The sequence below is a fragment of the Cydia pomonella genome, chromosome 19, assembly GCF_033807575.1.
Source record: "Cydia pomonella isolate Wapato2018A chromosome 19, ilCydPomo1, whole genome shotgun sequence".
Taxonomy (NCBI): Eukaryota; Metazoa; Arthropoda; class Insecta; order Lepidoptera; family Tortricidae; genus Cydia; species Cydia pomonella.
The window spans coordinates 1,263,231-1,278,746 of record NC_084721.1 but is presented as its reverse complement, the minus strand read 5'-3'; the positions used below and the strand labels follow the sequence as shown (position 1 = coordinate 1,278,746).

The window sequence follows — 15,516 nt, the reverse complement described above, 5'->3', positions numbered from 1 at the left end:
CTACACAAAAAGTGGAGGCTTCTTGTCGACCGCCATTTTGGTGACATCGGCTCGTGAGTTGAGACATATATGGTAGGATCCAAAAGATGTGCTATACGCGTGCGCCCGCGAGGAACAGAACATACGCAATGTGACAAAATTAAAAACACGTTTTAACATTCCTGACATCATATCAAGAACAACCTACGTAATTTGGTCGGGTTATTTAGGGCCCCTATAAACCGAACTGAAATTTACGGTAGGGAATAAAAAAATAGACTGTGACCAGGACAAACAATAATAGCGCTTTCTCTGCTACTCGAACTGAAAGTTCCATAAGAGCTTCTCATTTGGTCATCTCCCGGCTCTACCATTTCATCTCTATACTTATTGTACAGTCGAGTTCATAAATATGTATACATTTCTTAATCTTAATCCATTGCATTCAGGTGAAAAAATGTATACATATTTATGAACTCTACTGTACCTCTATGTCTCGTCATTAATTTCTTTGTTTTTGCTCATTAATGTTGTTTAATGTGTAATACTGATAGCTTATTATGCAATAAAGTAATGTAGAAGTGTGTGGATGATGAAGAATTAATCTTGATACGAGTTTAACCACCATTCTCGCGACAACGCCAGCCCCACGTGACCCTTGTCAAGACCAGCTATCACCTTACAAGAGTTCATAATAACCCAACAACCGAACAATATCGAGCTCTAAGAGCATTTAATATTACTCCCTCTAACCGTGTCTAGCTAGAGCCCTAGGTGCCATAATTTATTGTTTATATCGTACACTGGCGGAAGTGAAGAACATGAATTGTTAATTCCATCCGACGTGAATCCCACTTGACGTTAGCGAAATCATCGACAGTATTTATGGAGCCATATTTAATGGATTGAAAGAAAATGGCGGTGGCCGGATTCAAACGTTATTAATTTCTCGTGTATGTGTAAATTTTCATGTTTCTATAATAAAAGATATTAGTTTAGCCGTAATCATTGCTCAGCTGCGCGTATAAAGCATGTCTGCAGGCTTTATCGAAATCAATCAAGGTCGTCTCATTGTATGAAAGCATGCGAGTAGCGACCTTTTGTTAAATTCACGTCATCCACGACTCTACTAGGATGGTTGATAATTTAAGTAAAAGAAAAAAGATCAATGTAAAACTGGCTAAAATAATATGAGCACTTGGGCATAATGGCAGAACGCACTTTTATTTCCTTCGCTTCGCTAATTGTTCTTATTGCAAAACTTCCCACCTATAAAATACCTAGAATATAGTCCGATTGTTGTTGTCCTTTTTCCTGACGGGGCATTCGTTACTTATTCAACGAAGGAGGGCACAGGCCTTAAAAGGGTCGGTAGAGCTTCTGGAGTTATAAGCATAACCATCAGAGCGTTTTTACATTGTTTCGATATGTGTCCGTGTCGCATTCGCATTAGGGGGCGTGCATGAACTGTAGGAGGCAGCACAGGAGCTGTCAGATTTTTGGGCCGAAGCGTAAATGTGATGTTTATTGTTCCGATGTAGCCCACAAGATGGCAGAACCTACTATGCACAAGAAAACACTTGACGTGTAAATGTGCCTATTTATGGTTCCGATTCAGACCACAAGATGGCAGACCCTCCAACGCGCACGGTCCCTTTATCCGTGGAAAAAACAGCTACCAACAACAGTTTTTTTAAAGTGCTCTAAGGCGTAAAGTCATACATTTATCGTATGGGCGCTTTTTTTAAAACAATAATAATTAATTAACCATTTACCAATATAAATAAATACAAAAAGGCACTTTTTAAATTTTACTTCTTTATGGTCGTATCCGACTTCCGATATCGGATCGTACAATACAATGTGAAAATTTCTTGCTACCGATGTGGTATAAAATCAATCCTAACTTGCTGCGAAGAATCGAGTTATTTTTTATCGTATTTTTCTTGTGTTTGTAGTAATTCACAATAATTATGCAGGTGTTCTCGGACCTGGGCCTGGACGTCATCGACAGCGCGTTCGAAGGATACAATGCGTGCGTGTTTGCGTACGGGCAGACTGGCAGCGGCAAGACTTTTACTATGATGGGCTCGCCTGTAAGTATTCACTTAATATTAACCTTTTTTAGCCTAACTTAGTGTCCCATTACTGGGCATCTTCGTTGATATATTTCCACCACAATTTTTTAATTTTATGATAAATATGAGGATCGACCCACAACGAGCCGCCTCGCGAATAATTGCTACGCGATGTATGTAGCTTCGAAACGACATGCCTCGCACGAGAAAAATGCTCGCGCGGTTTCATGGGGTTTTGCCTTGTAGCCCCGAAGGTGAATTTGCTTAAAGGTGACCTGCAAGGATCTTATATCGGGATCACTTGATGAGCCACGGCATGCGGTTCGCGGGCTGTAGGTCGAATATCGCTGGTCTACACAGAACGGGCTATTCGCGCGCCGATGTCCTCGCGAGGCAATTCACTCTGTGTGGACCTCCTTAATGACACAGACTAAATAATTCGTGGTTATCTAAGGCGAAAGTCTTTGCCCAGGAGACAGAACTGACTAATCAGAAATAGAATAAGTTTTATGAGTACTTACGTGCGTTACGTTAAGTTTCTAAGCATCGGGTCATTGAACTCACTTTATTTTGCGGAAATCGCAGTAATACTAGTCATGCCGGATTACTCTAACTGTTAATTGCCTTTGGGTCGTAAGGCTGTCACGCCCCCTGTAATCAGGTCAAAGTCGACGACTCTTGCATGTTATGCGGGTATTATGTACGTACAAGCGTCGTTCGCACTGTTAACTGACATTTCGTAACCCTTATTGCAAAGATATAAGGTTCATTGATGAGTATTTGATCGTATTGTTCAGTATCCGAGTAATGTATGAAATATGTCTCAAAATCTGGAACACTTAAAACTATGGATAATGACGCATACTTTGAGGAAATCCTTAGTAATTACTAGAATGATATATAAAGTCATTTAAACGAAGTCAAATAAAACAATTTAAACGGATCATATCTTCTTTACACAAAAAGTTTCGTTAAGTACTTAAACATTGACAGAAAACGTGCTGTCCAAACCGTTGTATAATAAAAAAAATAGATGAAAATGGAGTTTAAAGTTTTTAGTGAATTCTACACCGTGTTTTTATTGAATTTCGTTAACTTCGGGGTATCGGTAAGTACGTTTAAGGAAACTAAATGGCATAGTTATTTAAAAAAAAAAAGATTTTTTTTTGTTTTTTTTACTATTTTTTTTTTTATAAAAAGTAACTAAATGTTGCATATAGCATTTTTGTAACACGGGCATTACATTTAACTCAACCAAACAATTGAAAACTGTGACATATCAATGTCATTTCGAACGTCGATCGTCCGAGATAGTAGTTACGTTTAGTAGCAAATGTATGAACTCGCACTAAATACTAATCAATAAGTAAACAGACCCTAAGGCAAGTGTACACGCTCTTAAGGGCCTTATAAGATAAAAATTAATGATTGATTATCTCCGAAATGGAGTTAATTAGAATATCGGTGTCTTTGAGAAAGTTACTTAATTTAAGCTCAGGAATGCACCCTCGAAATTAACGCAAATCAAAAAAAAACACGGTGTATTACACTGGTCTTGGTTTTCTTTTCCTTTTACATCTCTCCACATTCATTATCTTTCGCGTCACATGATATTCATCCTTCCGCATCACATATCAAATCGAGTAAAATAGATACCCAAACCCATAATACCCCGCCAAAACCAAAACCAAGGAAAAGGTGGATGGACTGTATGAGAGATGATATGAGAAGAAAGCAGGAGAATGATGAGATAATGAAGGACAGAGGTATGGAGGAAAAAGACATGCTGCGCCGACCCTAAGTGATAGGAATAGTAATACGCGGACAAAGTAGCGGGCGAAGTCTAGTCGCGTGTGCTAAATTGAAAATACATTATAGCATCTCAAAAAAAAGCTCCGCGTCGCGAAGTTAACTACATCTTCTACGCTGAGATAACAATCATGACTCATATTTTTGTTTTGCGTCCTTGTACTTGCGCGTTATTCCATTCACTCGCATTGCTGCTATTTAATCTGCAATCTTATCAGTTGATCGTGTTATTGTGTCATTAATGTTGTTTGGAAATAATCAATGAACATGTGTTTTTTTTTCAGAGAAAGATTTCCAAAGAGGATTTTTTGAATGTATGATCTGTTTTCGATATTGATTCGTTCGAATACATCTAAGGTAACCTTAGGGCGACTCTATGTCTATATTGAAACTTAAGTTTTGTTGACGTAAGAATCTGTGTTAAACCCAAAATGTAATACGTTTTTAGAAGTGGCAATAAATTATTTTTCTTTTTCCCTTTCCATAAAAAGTGGTCGTTTTCAATGTTTTTGTCACGTATACCTGGCTAAATTTGTCAAGTAAAATCAGAATAAACGATCTATTAATTTGTATATCTTATTTGTGGTTAAAATTCTGTTACAACTGCCTATTAAAAAGCATACAACGAATAGTTGTTATGATTATTGATTAACGAATACATTTATGCGAAATTTCACATAATTATGTAAATGCTAAACCAAAGAAGGCATTAAGTTACCTTTAATAAATTGTCTCGAAAGTGGTAATTGTTATTAAATGTTATCGCATTAAGTCGTTAAAGAAGCATTAGTGACGGCAATGTGACAATGAATTTATTATCTCATAAAAAAGCTGTAAAAAATACACACCAATTTTATTGTTCCGATAAGGAGGTCTCACGAATTTAGTAGAACTTCATTGTGTGGGATTTTTTAAAAGTGTGTTGGCCCTGGTTTTGCGGACGAACTGCCAGTGCTGATTTCGCACGCACATACTTTTAAGTTTTGATCCTATGTCCTCTAGATTCTACTTACCGTCTGCTTGGATAAATGGACCGTGCAACGATTATAACTTACGATTGCGGCTTTTGCATGAACAGAAAATATGGTTAGGAGGCACAATAATTAATTTCCTTTTACTTCTGGACTTTTTGATAATGGGACTAATAGCGAAACGTCTTTACCTGGTTTTTTAGCATTAGAAGAGACTACATGATCTTTACGTGTCCTTATTGAAAATCGCTCTTAATAAAATAGTAACTATCACTCATGAAACCAAAAGAATGTAAATGAACATATATCCTATAATATAGGGTTAAAGGAGAAAACACCATACATCATTAAATAAAGGATTTAATCCATAAAAACACGGAAAACAGGCATAGCTTGGGTAAATCACACTCCGACGCTGTAATATCGGGCGACCTCTAACAGTTCGGGGCGGGCCATTAGTGTGACCATCCGCGACACCGATCGTAGAGCTTGACACAAGCAAGCCTCATAATCGGTTATCAATAGCTATATGATTGTTACATATTTGCTATAACTTATTTTAAAGTGTTTTTCAATGAAAAGTCACGTCAAGATCGTGATCGCGTAGTCCTTTCCTAATGCTAAAAAAACGAAGTATATGAAAAAGGGCATTTTGTAAGTGGGTGAAGTGTTTATGTTGATATAATTTTTTTTTCCAGGAGTACCAAGGCCTCATACCTCGTATCTGCCGGCAGCTGTTCTCGCGTGTGGCCGCGGGCAAGGAGTCCGGCGCCTCCTACCGCACGGAGGTCAGCTACCTGGAGATCTACAACGAGCGCGTCAAGGTAACAGAAATATTAGGTCAACCCAAGTTTTATCGATTTTTACTCGAGATGTTTCGATTCGTTTCGAGGATCATCTACCGAAGCGACTCCTGAAGCTTGTGCATGTCACGTAATGACAGCACGATTTCCTTCTGTTATATCTTTCACATGTGATTTTAACAAGGCATTTGATATTGTCAATCAAGCCATTTTCTATAGCAACCATAGGCATCTACATTATATGGTTAGAAAAAAAAAAACATTTTTAGTCGTACTTTGAACCTATCGTAATTTGTTGTTCTATCCTAAAGTCAAAACATAGAAAAAAATGTTCAGTAACCGTCAGTTAATTTAATCTGGAGCTCCTCAAGGAGCCCTCTTAAGACCTATGCTTTTCCCGAAGGATTTCTCTTTAGCGATATTGAAAGTTATCTTCAAGCCGTGATATCTACATTTATTTATTCGTATTACAGGATTTGCTGGCATCGGATGCGGGACATTCTTTGCGGGTACGCGAGCATCCGAAACTCGGGCCATATGTGCAAGATCTGTCTCGGCATTTGGTGTCCGACTATGATGATATACAGGTAGACTTATTTATATTATTGTAAAACACCTTACACATAAAACGGATTTACAAAATAAAATAAAAATTGTTCTTAGGTACAATCAAATCTTCTCTTCTTTATTCCAAAAAGAATACTTTAATCTAAAGTTTTCGTATAGTGAATTTAGCGGCTGTATTTTGCTGTTTATTGGCGTGAAGTGTCAATGTAAAGTTTATGTTTTCGATTTGGGACCTTCAACCACATCCAATCTCCATAATGAGTGGTTATTTTACAATAAATTGCTAATAGGGTTATTTATAAGTGCAGAATAGTTTTTCTAAACATTTTGCGAATTATTGTTGCGAAACATTTTAGATAAATATGTAAAATAATAATAAATCACTTGAGCCTCACCATTTAACTCAACTCAAGAGCTCGACGAGGGTGCGGGTTTTAGGGTCGGCAACACCTCTTGAGTTGCAGGCGTCCATAGGCTACGTTGACCGCTTACCATCAGTATAAAAATATACTTTTTTCTAGGAATGCATGCACCGCGGCAACCTGCACCGTACAACGGCCTCCACGCAGATGAACGACGTGTCGTCTCGCTCGCACGCCATATTCACTATTACCTTCGTGCAGGCCAGCTATCTACGACACAACAACATGCCAAGTGAAACAGTGTCTAAAGTGCATTTGGTTGATCTGGCTGGCAGGTTAGTAGGCAGGAAGCTTAGCACTTATTCTATTAGATTAGGTATTTAAACAAAAGTAAACAAACAATTTGTACATTTTTGGGTAGTTATAACATTTCTAGGTTAACCAACCAAATACAAAACCGCCTGGATCTGTCACTGAACGACCTGACTTTAACCTACATTATTTGATCATGTAATGTTTTCATCTACCCTCAACTGGCTTAAGGAGCCGTTTGAGTGTAGATATTGTTTACTTTTATTCAAATACCGTATTCGGTGCGATGAGTGAAAATGATACGTAAAGGAATTATGTTTTTAAACGTCAAATTGTGACACAACGTCTTAGCATTCAACCATCAAATAGAAGTAGATTCGTAATTTGTATTTAGCTGTGTAAACCGACTAGTAAAACAAATTGACTACAATTTTCTTTTATTTTTATTGCAAGTTTGAGAAAAGCAGTTTCCAGCGGCGTACTACGTATATCGAAAACGCCATTTGACTTTGATCCTTATTCTTTCACTGATATGTGCTAAATTTGTTAAATATCAAAAAGTGGCCCCATCTAGTAGAGCATAGGCCAAAGGTATGGCGCCATCGTTTCGACCGAGGATGGAGGATCAAAGTCAAATGGCGTTCTTAATACTAAAATGTTTAATCATGTGTCGAAAGACGCCAGTATATTTAATGTGGCTACAAAGTTTTCTTTGACAATCCGCTTCTATTTCAAATTCTCTTCGTACCTACCTACGTACGTATGTGAGGAAGAGATGCTTTCTAAGGGCGATAAGCGATATAGTACGAGATATGAGCACAAGATGCTTCCACGTTTACTGTATTGGAATCCTTAAGGCTATTGATGTAAGGTTCGTTATCCAGTGAGCGCGCGGACGCGACGGGCGCGACGGGGCAGCGCCTGGTGGAGGGCGCGCACATCAACAAGTCGCTCGTCACGCTGGGCTCCGTCATCTCGGCGCTGGCCGAGTCTAGCCAGCAGCCGGTAGAAAGTGAGCTTTAATTATATACTATTAATGTTTATTTTTGAATAGGCGGGTCCTCACAGAGCGAGCAGCCTCGCGAGGAAATTTCCTCGCGCGGCCGAGTGCTCGTGTAACTTTTGCTTCGGCACGTTTGCCTCACCCGAGCGAATTTGCTCGGCAAGACACCATCTTTTATAGTCTCTCTCTCAGTCAGCTGTTCAAAATGGCGCCGCACGTAAAGCAATTCAAAAGAAAATGAGAAAGAAACGAAGGACACGACAATTTGCGACACTCGTTATTATTATTTTTTTCTAACTTTGTCAAGTTTTGTCACCTTTTAAGTACGAACATAATAACCACGTGCACCATAACAAACACCGCGCCGCCTCGACCGAGGCACGTCTACACTGGCCGTTTTGTGCACGAGGAAATTGCCTCGCGCGTATACTCGCTCTGTGTGGACCCGCCTAATGACAAGTATTATGATTGGTACTTGCTGTAGAATTTTTTAGAGTTGGAGTTTATTAGTTGTGGTGTTTATGCTTTTATTTATTTTAGACCGGAATCAAAAAGGAGCAAAGAAGGTGTTCATTCCATACAGAGACTCGGTTTTGACGTGGCTCCTGAAGGATTCGCTCGGAGGAAACTCCAAAACCATCATGATTGCTGCTGTACGTATAAAAATGTTTCTCTTCTTAAATTTATTTACAAATTCTAACTACTACAAAAGTGAATTATAACATAAATTATACAATACTTACTCACTGTACAAAAACACATGTTGAAAAAAAGGTCTGCTCTTCGTTCGTTTTATTATTATTAAGAAATTTTCAGATATCTCCGGCTGATTGTAACTATGGCGAGACGCTCTCGACCCTCCGCTACGCGAACCGAGCGAAGAACATCATCAACAAGCCCACCATCAACGAGGACCCCAACGTCAAGCTCATACGGGAGCTGCGCGAGGAGATCGAGAAACTGCGGGCGCAGATATCGCACGATACAGTAATTATAATAAGTTTTTGGCAAAAAAATCATTTTTGGTACAAGCTTTTATCGCTGACTATACTTTTCTTTCCAAAGGCAACTAATACTCATCGAGCCAATTCTGAAAACCCCAAACACAATAAGGTTGCGTTGTTTTGTCACAGAGTTCCTATGGTATGGTAACTCCTGTCTCTATCATCAGATCAGCTCGATGGTACCATAATATTGCATTGTCACAGCATATGCAAATTTTCAGCTTCATTGGAAATCGAGAAGTTGATAAAAATTTGTCTTACAAGATTTGACCCGTACATATGTACACACATGTAGCTTTTTATTAACTTGCAATGTACCTAACATTGCAAGTTAATAAAAAGCTTTTTAAAATAAAATAAACTTTTCGTTCTGAATTAATACTTCGTAGACTAAACTATAATCGCATTATTTTTTCAAACTCTCGACTCGATTATAATGTTCATTATACAACCCTCCTAAACTATAATGAGATTAATGAGTTTGACCACGCTACTAGAGCAATAAGTCTGCACATCATTTGGGCGGGACTTAAGTTTCAGTAAATACTTGGATTAACCCTTTGAACGCCAGACCTATCATATACGACAAGTCATCGTGAACCTTCTCGAAATGCACGAGGGTTGATATTGGGCTGCAGCCGCACGTCTGTTGACAGTCTTTGGCAGTCTGTTGACAGTTTTATCTCCACCAGCATTTTTATCACCTGTCACTATGCCCGTCACTTTCCGGCTTACATACTTATTAGAACATGACGGGCATGCTGAAAATTTTTTTTTTTATACTTTTCGGTGGCAAACAAGCATACGGCCCGCCTGATGGTAAGCAGTCTCCGTAGCCTATGTACGCCTGCAACTCCAGAGGAGTTACATGCGCGTTGCCGACCCAAACCCCCCCTCGCCCTCGTTGAGCTCTGGCAACCTTACTCACCGGCAGGAACACAACACTATGAGTAGGGTCTAGTGTTATTTGGCTGCGGTTTTCTGTAAGGTGGAGGTACTTCCCCAGTTGGGCTCTGCTCTAGATCTGGAATGACACCCACTGGCTGTGCCCTACCACACAAAGCGAGATGACATTCACAATGCCCATACCTCTCTTTTGGACGTAGTTCAAGGACGTACCCGGGTCCAAAAATGCAGGGTCAAAAAATGATAACGAGCCGACTATCTTACAATTAAAATTAGACTGTTAGCCCTACAGCCGTTGATTATTTTGTTGCAGATTTCTAACCCCTCATTTGTTACAGGATCCCATCGAGGCAGAACCGGCCGTACTCGCCACGCTCCAACGCAAAGAAGCCCAAGAAAAAGTCCTCACAGAAAAATGGACGGAGAAATGGCGGGAAACGCAACAGATCTTACAAGAACAGAAGGCGTTAGGGCTAAGGAAGAGTGGATTGGGAGTGGTGTTGGACTCTGATATGCCGCATCTAGTGGGGATAGATGACAATCTACTGTCTACTGGTGTCACTCTGTACCATCTTAAGGTAACTAAAACGTAAAGTTTTATTTGGCTTCAAGGTCTATATTTTAATGTAATAATCCTTGTGGATAGATAGATTTTTATTTATTTACTAATCCTGTCAACATGTACAATAAATTATGTCAATTATAGGGTTATAAAATTTCAATTATCATTTCGGAAATTTATACACTAGGAAATGAAGTCAGTGCAATAAAAGATTACAGTAAATTAGAATAAATAATCATAATAATAATTAATTAATTAACTATAAATGCATTTATGTCAATGTCAAATGATATGGTTTTTATTTATTTATTTAAACTTGGGAATCAAACAGGCAAAATATTACAATAAAATAATTAATTTAGATAATTCACAACCAAAACAGTTTCCACTTATGACTAATATTATTTATAATTGCTCAGACAAGCACCCATATATTTTATGCTATACATTTAGGGACTCTTAGTCATCAAAAAACAAGTTTACTGTGTAATAAGCCTTCATCAAGCAATACATTTGTTTCGTATGTGGTGTAATAAAGAATATTTATTTACTTTACTTACATTTTAAGCTTGTTTATAAATTGACGTTCCGTGTCAATGTTTCTAATTGCCTCAGGAATCTTATAAAAAAAATTAAGCGCCCATTATTTTGACAACCAGTGACCCTGCCTACGAAGCCGATGGTCCCGGGTTCAAATCCTGGTAAGGGCATTTATTCGTGTGATGAGCATGGATATTTGTTCCTGAGTCATGGGTGTTTTCTATGTATTTAAGTATTTATAAATATTTATATATTATATATATCGTTGTCTAAGTACCCTCAACACAAGCCTTATTGAGCTTACTGTGGGACTTAGTCAATTTGTGTAATAATGTCCTATAATATTTAAAAATTTAAATTTATTTAATTATCTTGAGAGACTTGCCGGTTTTCTGGAGTCATTGCGCGGGGACAGCCAGCCCAGGTTTCCTCCTTGCGGAGTTACTCCTTGCTATGGGGAACTCATCTGGGTTCCTTCTCACGTACTTACCTACCTCGAAAATAAAGAGTGAAGGCACGGTCAAGACTCTGAGGTGAATGAAGAGCTGTCGGGCTGTCTCATCCGGAGGAAATCTACATTTTAGGCGAATAACTTTTTTTTGTAGCAAAAACAGCCTGTCTCTGTCTGCACCTGAACTAAATAAATCTATTCCACTACGTTTCCACTTCCAAATACAAGTAGGCATAGTATGTCTGCTTCATTTCATATTTTTAGCCTTCTTTCATCTTTTGATTGCTTTTACATTTGTATTGCGCAGTACACAGTCCAAAGACATAGCGAGAGAAGATGTGATGCATTAGAGAGAGATATGTTCACATGATAGGTAACCTCCCATTTGCAAACATCCATTATGTTTGACAGTGAGAATTCTGTACGTAGTATCGTAATTTATAACGTGCTAATATTTTTTTTTCTTTTTCTTTTTTTTTTCTTTATTTAGAAACAAACAGTCTCTTATATTGATAAATTGTTGCAATATAGGGTAATATACTTATAGACCTACAGTTTCCTTAAATATAGTATGAATACCATATAACCTAAATACATAAAATTACTAAAATAAACCTGAAATTCTAAGTTGCCAAATCGTAGTTACAAATAATGCTCGTACATCCTAACAAAAACAAAAACAAAGATGAAGTACATTGCAATAACACTAATAACAAACAATAATTGCAATTAAATTAATCATATAATAAATTAATTATCTTTTGTTCCCAGGAAGGTGAGACGGTAATCGGCACAGAAGAATACTCCCCAACACCAGACATAGTGCTCTCCGGAGCCGGAGTACTGCCACTACACTGCCGGATCACATTACACGAGGGCGTGGCGACACTCCACCCCGCGGCGGCTGCGCATTGCTGGCTCAACACCGTGCTGCTAGACAAGGCGGCCAAACTTAGCCAGGGTGAGTTGTAATAATATTGCGAATTATGGATAATAACCGCGGTGAAAATTAATAAAATCACGCCAAAGACCAAAAACTTTTCTTCACCCCCGGAAAGGCTCTCTTTATTCTTTGAAAATAGTGTGTAAAGTTGCATTTCATCCTCTAGAGTTCAAAATAATTTGATGCAATTTAAGCTCGTAGGATGCACGTGATGATTTTGAATGATAAACGTGTGATGTCATTATTTATGGGTATGACTTGTAATGTGTCGCATTTCATGTCCAGGTTGCATCCTATTGCTCGGCCGCACCAACATGTTCCGCTACAACGACCCCGCGGAAGCGGCGAAACTGAGACAGGAAGGAAACGCTTCTGTCATGAACCTCTCCCGTCTGTCTCTGCTCTCCTGGTCCACCACCGACTTGGCTGCTAGCACTGAGAACCTGAACACGACCCTATCGTAAGTGCATTAAGGTTTACTTTGAAATTAACTCCGCGAAAGAAAAAAACGCGTCAGTTTTCAGTACTGCACTAAAACTCTAATTAAGACCTTATCGTAGATGCTAATAAGGTCTAGTTTTCAATGTAAATGTCCGCCGATGCCGCTATGATAGGACAAGAACTGTTAGTTTGTTTTGTCATATGGTGAAAACCTAAAAACGACCCTGTAGTAAGTGGATAAGGCTTAATTTCCAATGCGAACTAAGACAGGAAGGAAACGCCTGTCATGAACCTGTCTCGGCGATCTCTGTTCTCCTGGTCTACCACCGACTTGGCAGCTGGCGTTGATAACCTGAATACAACCCTATCTTAAGTGGCTAAGGCTTTGTTTTTGTTTTCTCTTACTGAAGCCATCAAAATATAATGAAAATAAATCTTCCTCACTGAAAAAGTGAGCCTGAACACGCCCCCATAAGCCAAGCTAATAAGGTTTAGTTTCCAATGTAAACTGAGGCAGGATGGAAACGTCTCTTTCATGAACCTGTCTCGGCTGTCTTTGCTCCCCTGGTCCACCACCAACCTGGCTGCTAGAAAACCAAAACACAACCCTATCTTAAGTGCATTAAGGTTTACTTTGACATTGCCTTTAAAGCCACGTATGTAAAGTAAGAAAAGAACGCGTCAGCGCTCTAACCTGCACTGAAAACTTATTTTTCTGCCCTCCGGGCGCAAAGCGTTATCTTTGCTCCCGCTGCGCTAAACGAAGTTGTCGCTTTCCACCTCCGTCCAGCAGAAAAATAGTATGCGCACCACGGGAGGAATCGAAGGACATTGCGTGCCGCGTGTAAAATCGTGGCAAACACAAATAACTATTTTTACAGTACATATGGGGCTACTTTATAGCACTAGTGCGAGAAGTAGCATATTACGTTACTGTGTCGAACATTTAAAGGGCCATATGTACTGTAAAACGTTGTACGATACATGTGCGAATAGGTAATTCGCAACTCGTGTCGATTTAAAACACTCCCTTCGGTCGTGTTTTAATTTATCGCCACTCGTTTCGAATTTCCTATTTTTCGCACTTGTATCGTAATGTACTAAAATGTACCCGTCCATTGAAGCCGCTAAGATAAAACAAAAATGCATTAGCTTGTTGTCATGTGCTGAAATCTAAACACGACCTTATTGTAAGTGGATCAGGTTTACTTTTCAATGTAAACTAAGACAAGAAGGAAAAACTTTTGTCACCTCTCCGTGAAGTAGACTGACAATTTTGCTACAAGCCCTTGATAATTCTCTGTTTGTTTCTGCTCTCTTAATTCACCATGGGTCTAGCTGCCAGCACTGAGTACTAAAATTCAACTGTGTTCTAAGTTGATAAGGTTTATTTTAAAATGCATATTTTACTAATGGTTTAAAATGTTTGTCAGGGACTTGGAAGGTGAGATCCGGTGCGAAAGGATAGAAGCTCAGCGCGCGGAGTTAGAGCGAGAGAGACAACAGTTTATTCTGCAGCAAGAAGAGAGACAAAAACGCTGGCATCGCGAGAGGGAGGAGTTGCTTGAAGCTCAGAAAAAGTTGGATGAGGTATACTATTGACATTTATTGTTGTAGGTCATATGTTCACGCATATTTTCAAAGAAAATTCAAGATTCAAGAGTGAACTGAATTACATATCTTTTGGTAATTAACGACCTTGCTTTGCTCACAAATATCTCCTTATATCAAATCAGCTGGCTCTTCCCTAAGGTTGTGTTACCGTGCATATTTTTTTGAGAAATGCACCGTGTGCACATACATTTATTGAGCGGATTCTCAGCCTCGTTATTGTTTACAGTGACTTTAAGAGTAGTTTATGTGACTGCTACATAATGAACGGCATTAAAATACGAGTGTGGGTTTATGGAACAAATGAAATGAGTTTCATAAAAGGATCATACGAGTATTTTAATGCTTAATTATGTATAAGTATAGTTACATAAATACCACAAGCTTCAACAACATTTTGTATACGGACAAATGAATTAAATATAAACTAAACGTGAAATGGCGATACATGATCCGTATTTTTTTTTAATTCGGAGACAAACTGTAGTCCGGGGCCGAATGCCATATCATTTAAGGTACTGATACACATGCTAATTACTAGCATGAAAGCATGCTACTATTGAGCAAATGCTACCTATTAGCATGTGTGTCTACGACGTGCTCATAATTAGCATGCTTTTTAGTAGCATACTCAAAGATAGCACGCCCTGCTATTTTTGAGCGTGCTACCTGAGGCGGGGGTAGAGAGGGGAATGGTAATAGCAAGTGTGAACACGTTTGCTAATAAGCATGCTAGTATCGATCTGTTGTTTGCAACGGGTGCATGTGCCTGCGTCTGCCAAAATGTCTCGCTGGGGTGACGAGAAAACCATACGTTTTATTACTTTATACAGAAATAATGAATGCCTTTGGAACCCACGGTCACCTCAATATAAAAATAACATCGCAAGAAACAATGCTTACGACGACTTGTTAAACAATATGAATGATTCTACTCTAACTTTAAAGATCTTAAAAACCAAAATAAAAAATTTAAGGTCTATTTATCATAATGATTTTATTGAGCTCTAGGCGGAAAGCTACGTCGTCCATCGTTCGTGGCAGAGAGCACGCTACTAAATGGCGTGTGTATTCGGAGTATTTGCTTTGAACATGCTTATTCGTGAGTATGCTCAAAATTAGCATGCTTATTTGTAGCAAATGTGAACAGTGCATAAGCACGCTCAAACCAAGC

General features: G+C 38.8%; 1 protein-coding gene across 1 annotated transcript in view; it reads left to right on the top strand.

Moving 5' to 3' along the window:
* LOC133528479 (kinesin-like protein Klp98A) overlaps positions 1 to 15,516 on the top strand; it is a 43,705-nt gene that overhangs the window by 5,728 nt on the left and 22,461 nt on the right. The window contains 11 exon segments of the mRNA XM_061865870.1: positions 1,959 to 2,075; positions 5,536 to 5,661; positions 6,114 to 6,227; positions 6,729 to 6,904; positions 7,766 to 7,893; positions 8,425 to 8,537; positions 8,701 to 8,871; positions 10,133 to 10,372; positions 12,119 to 12,308; positions 12,576 to 12,750; positions 14,165 to 14,321. Coding sequence (XP_061721854.1) covers positions 1,959 to 2,075; positions 5,536 to 5,661; positions 6,114 to 6,227; positions 6,729 to 6,904; positions 7,766 to 7,893; positions 8,425 to 8,537; positions 8,701 to 8,871; positions 10,133 to 10,372; positions 12,119 to 12,308; positions 12,576 to 12,750; positions 14,165 to 14,321 — 1,707 coding nt within the window.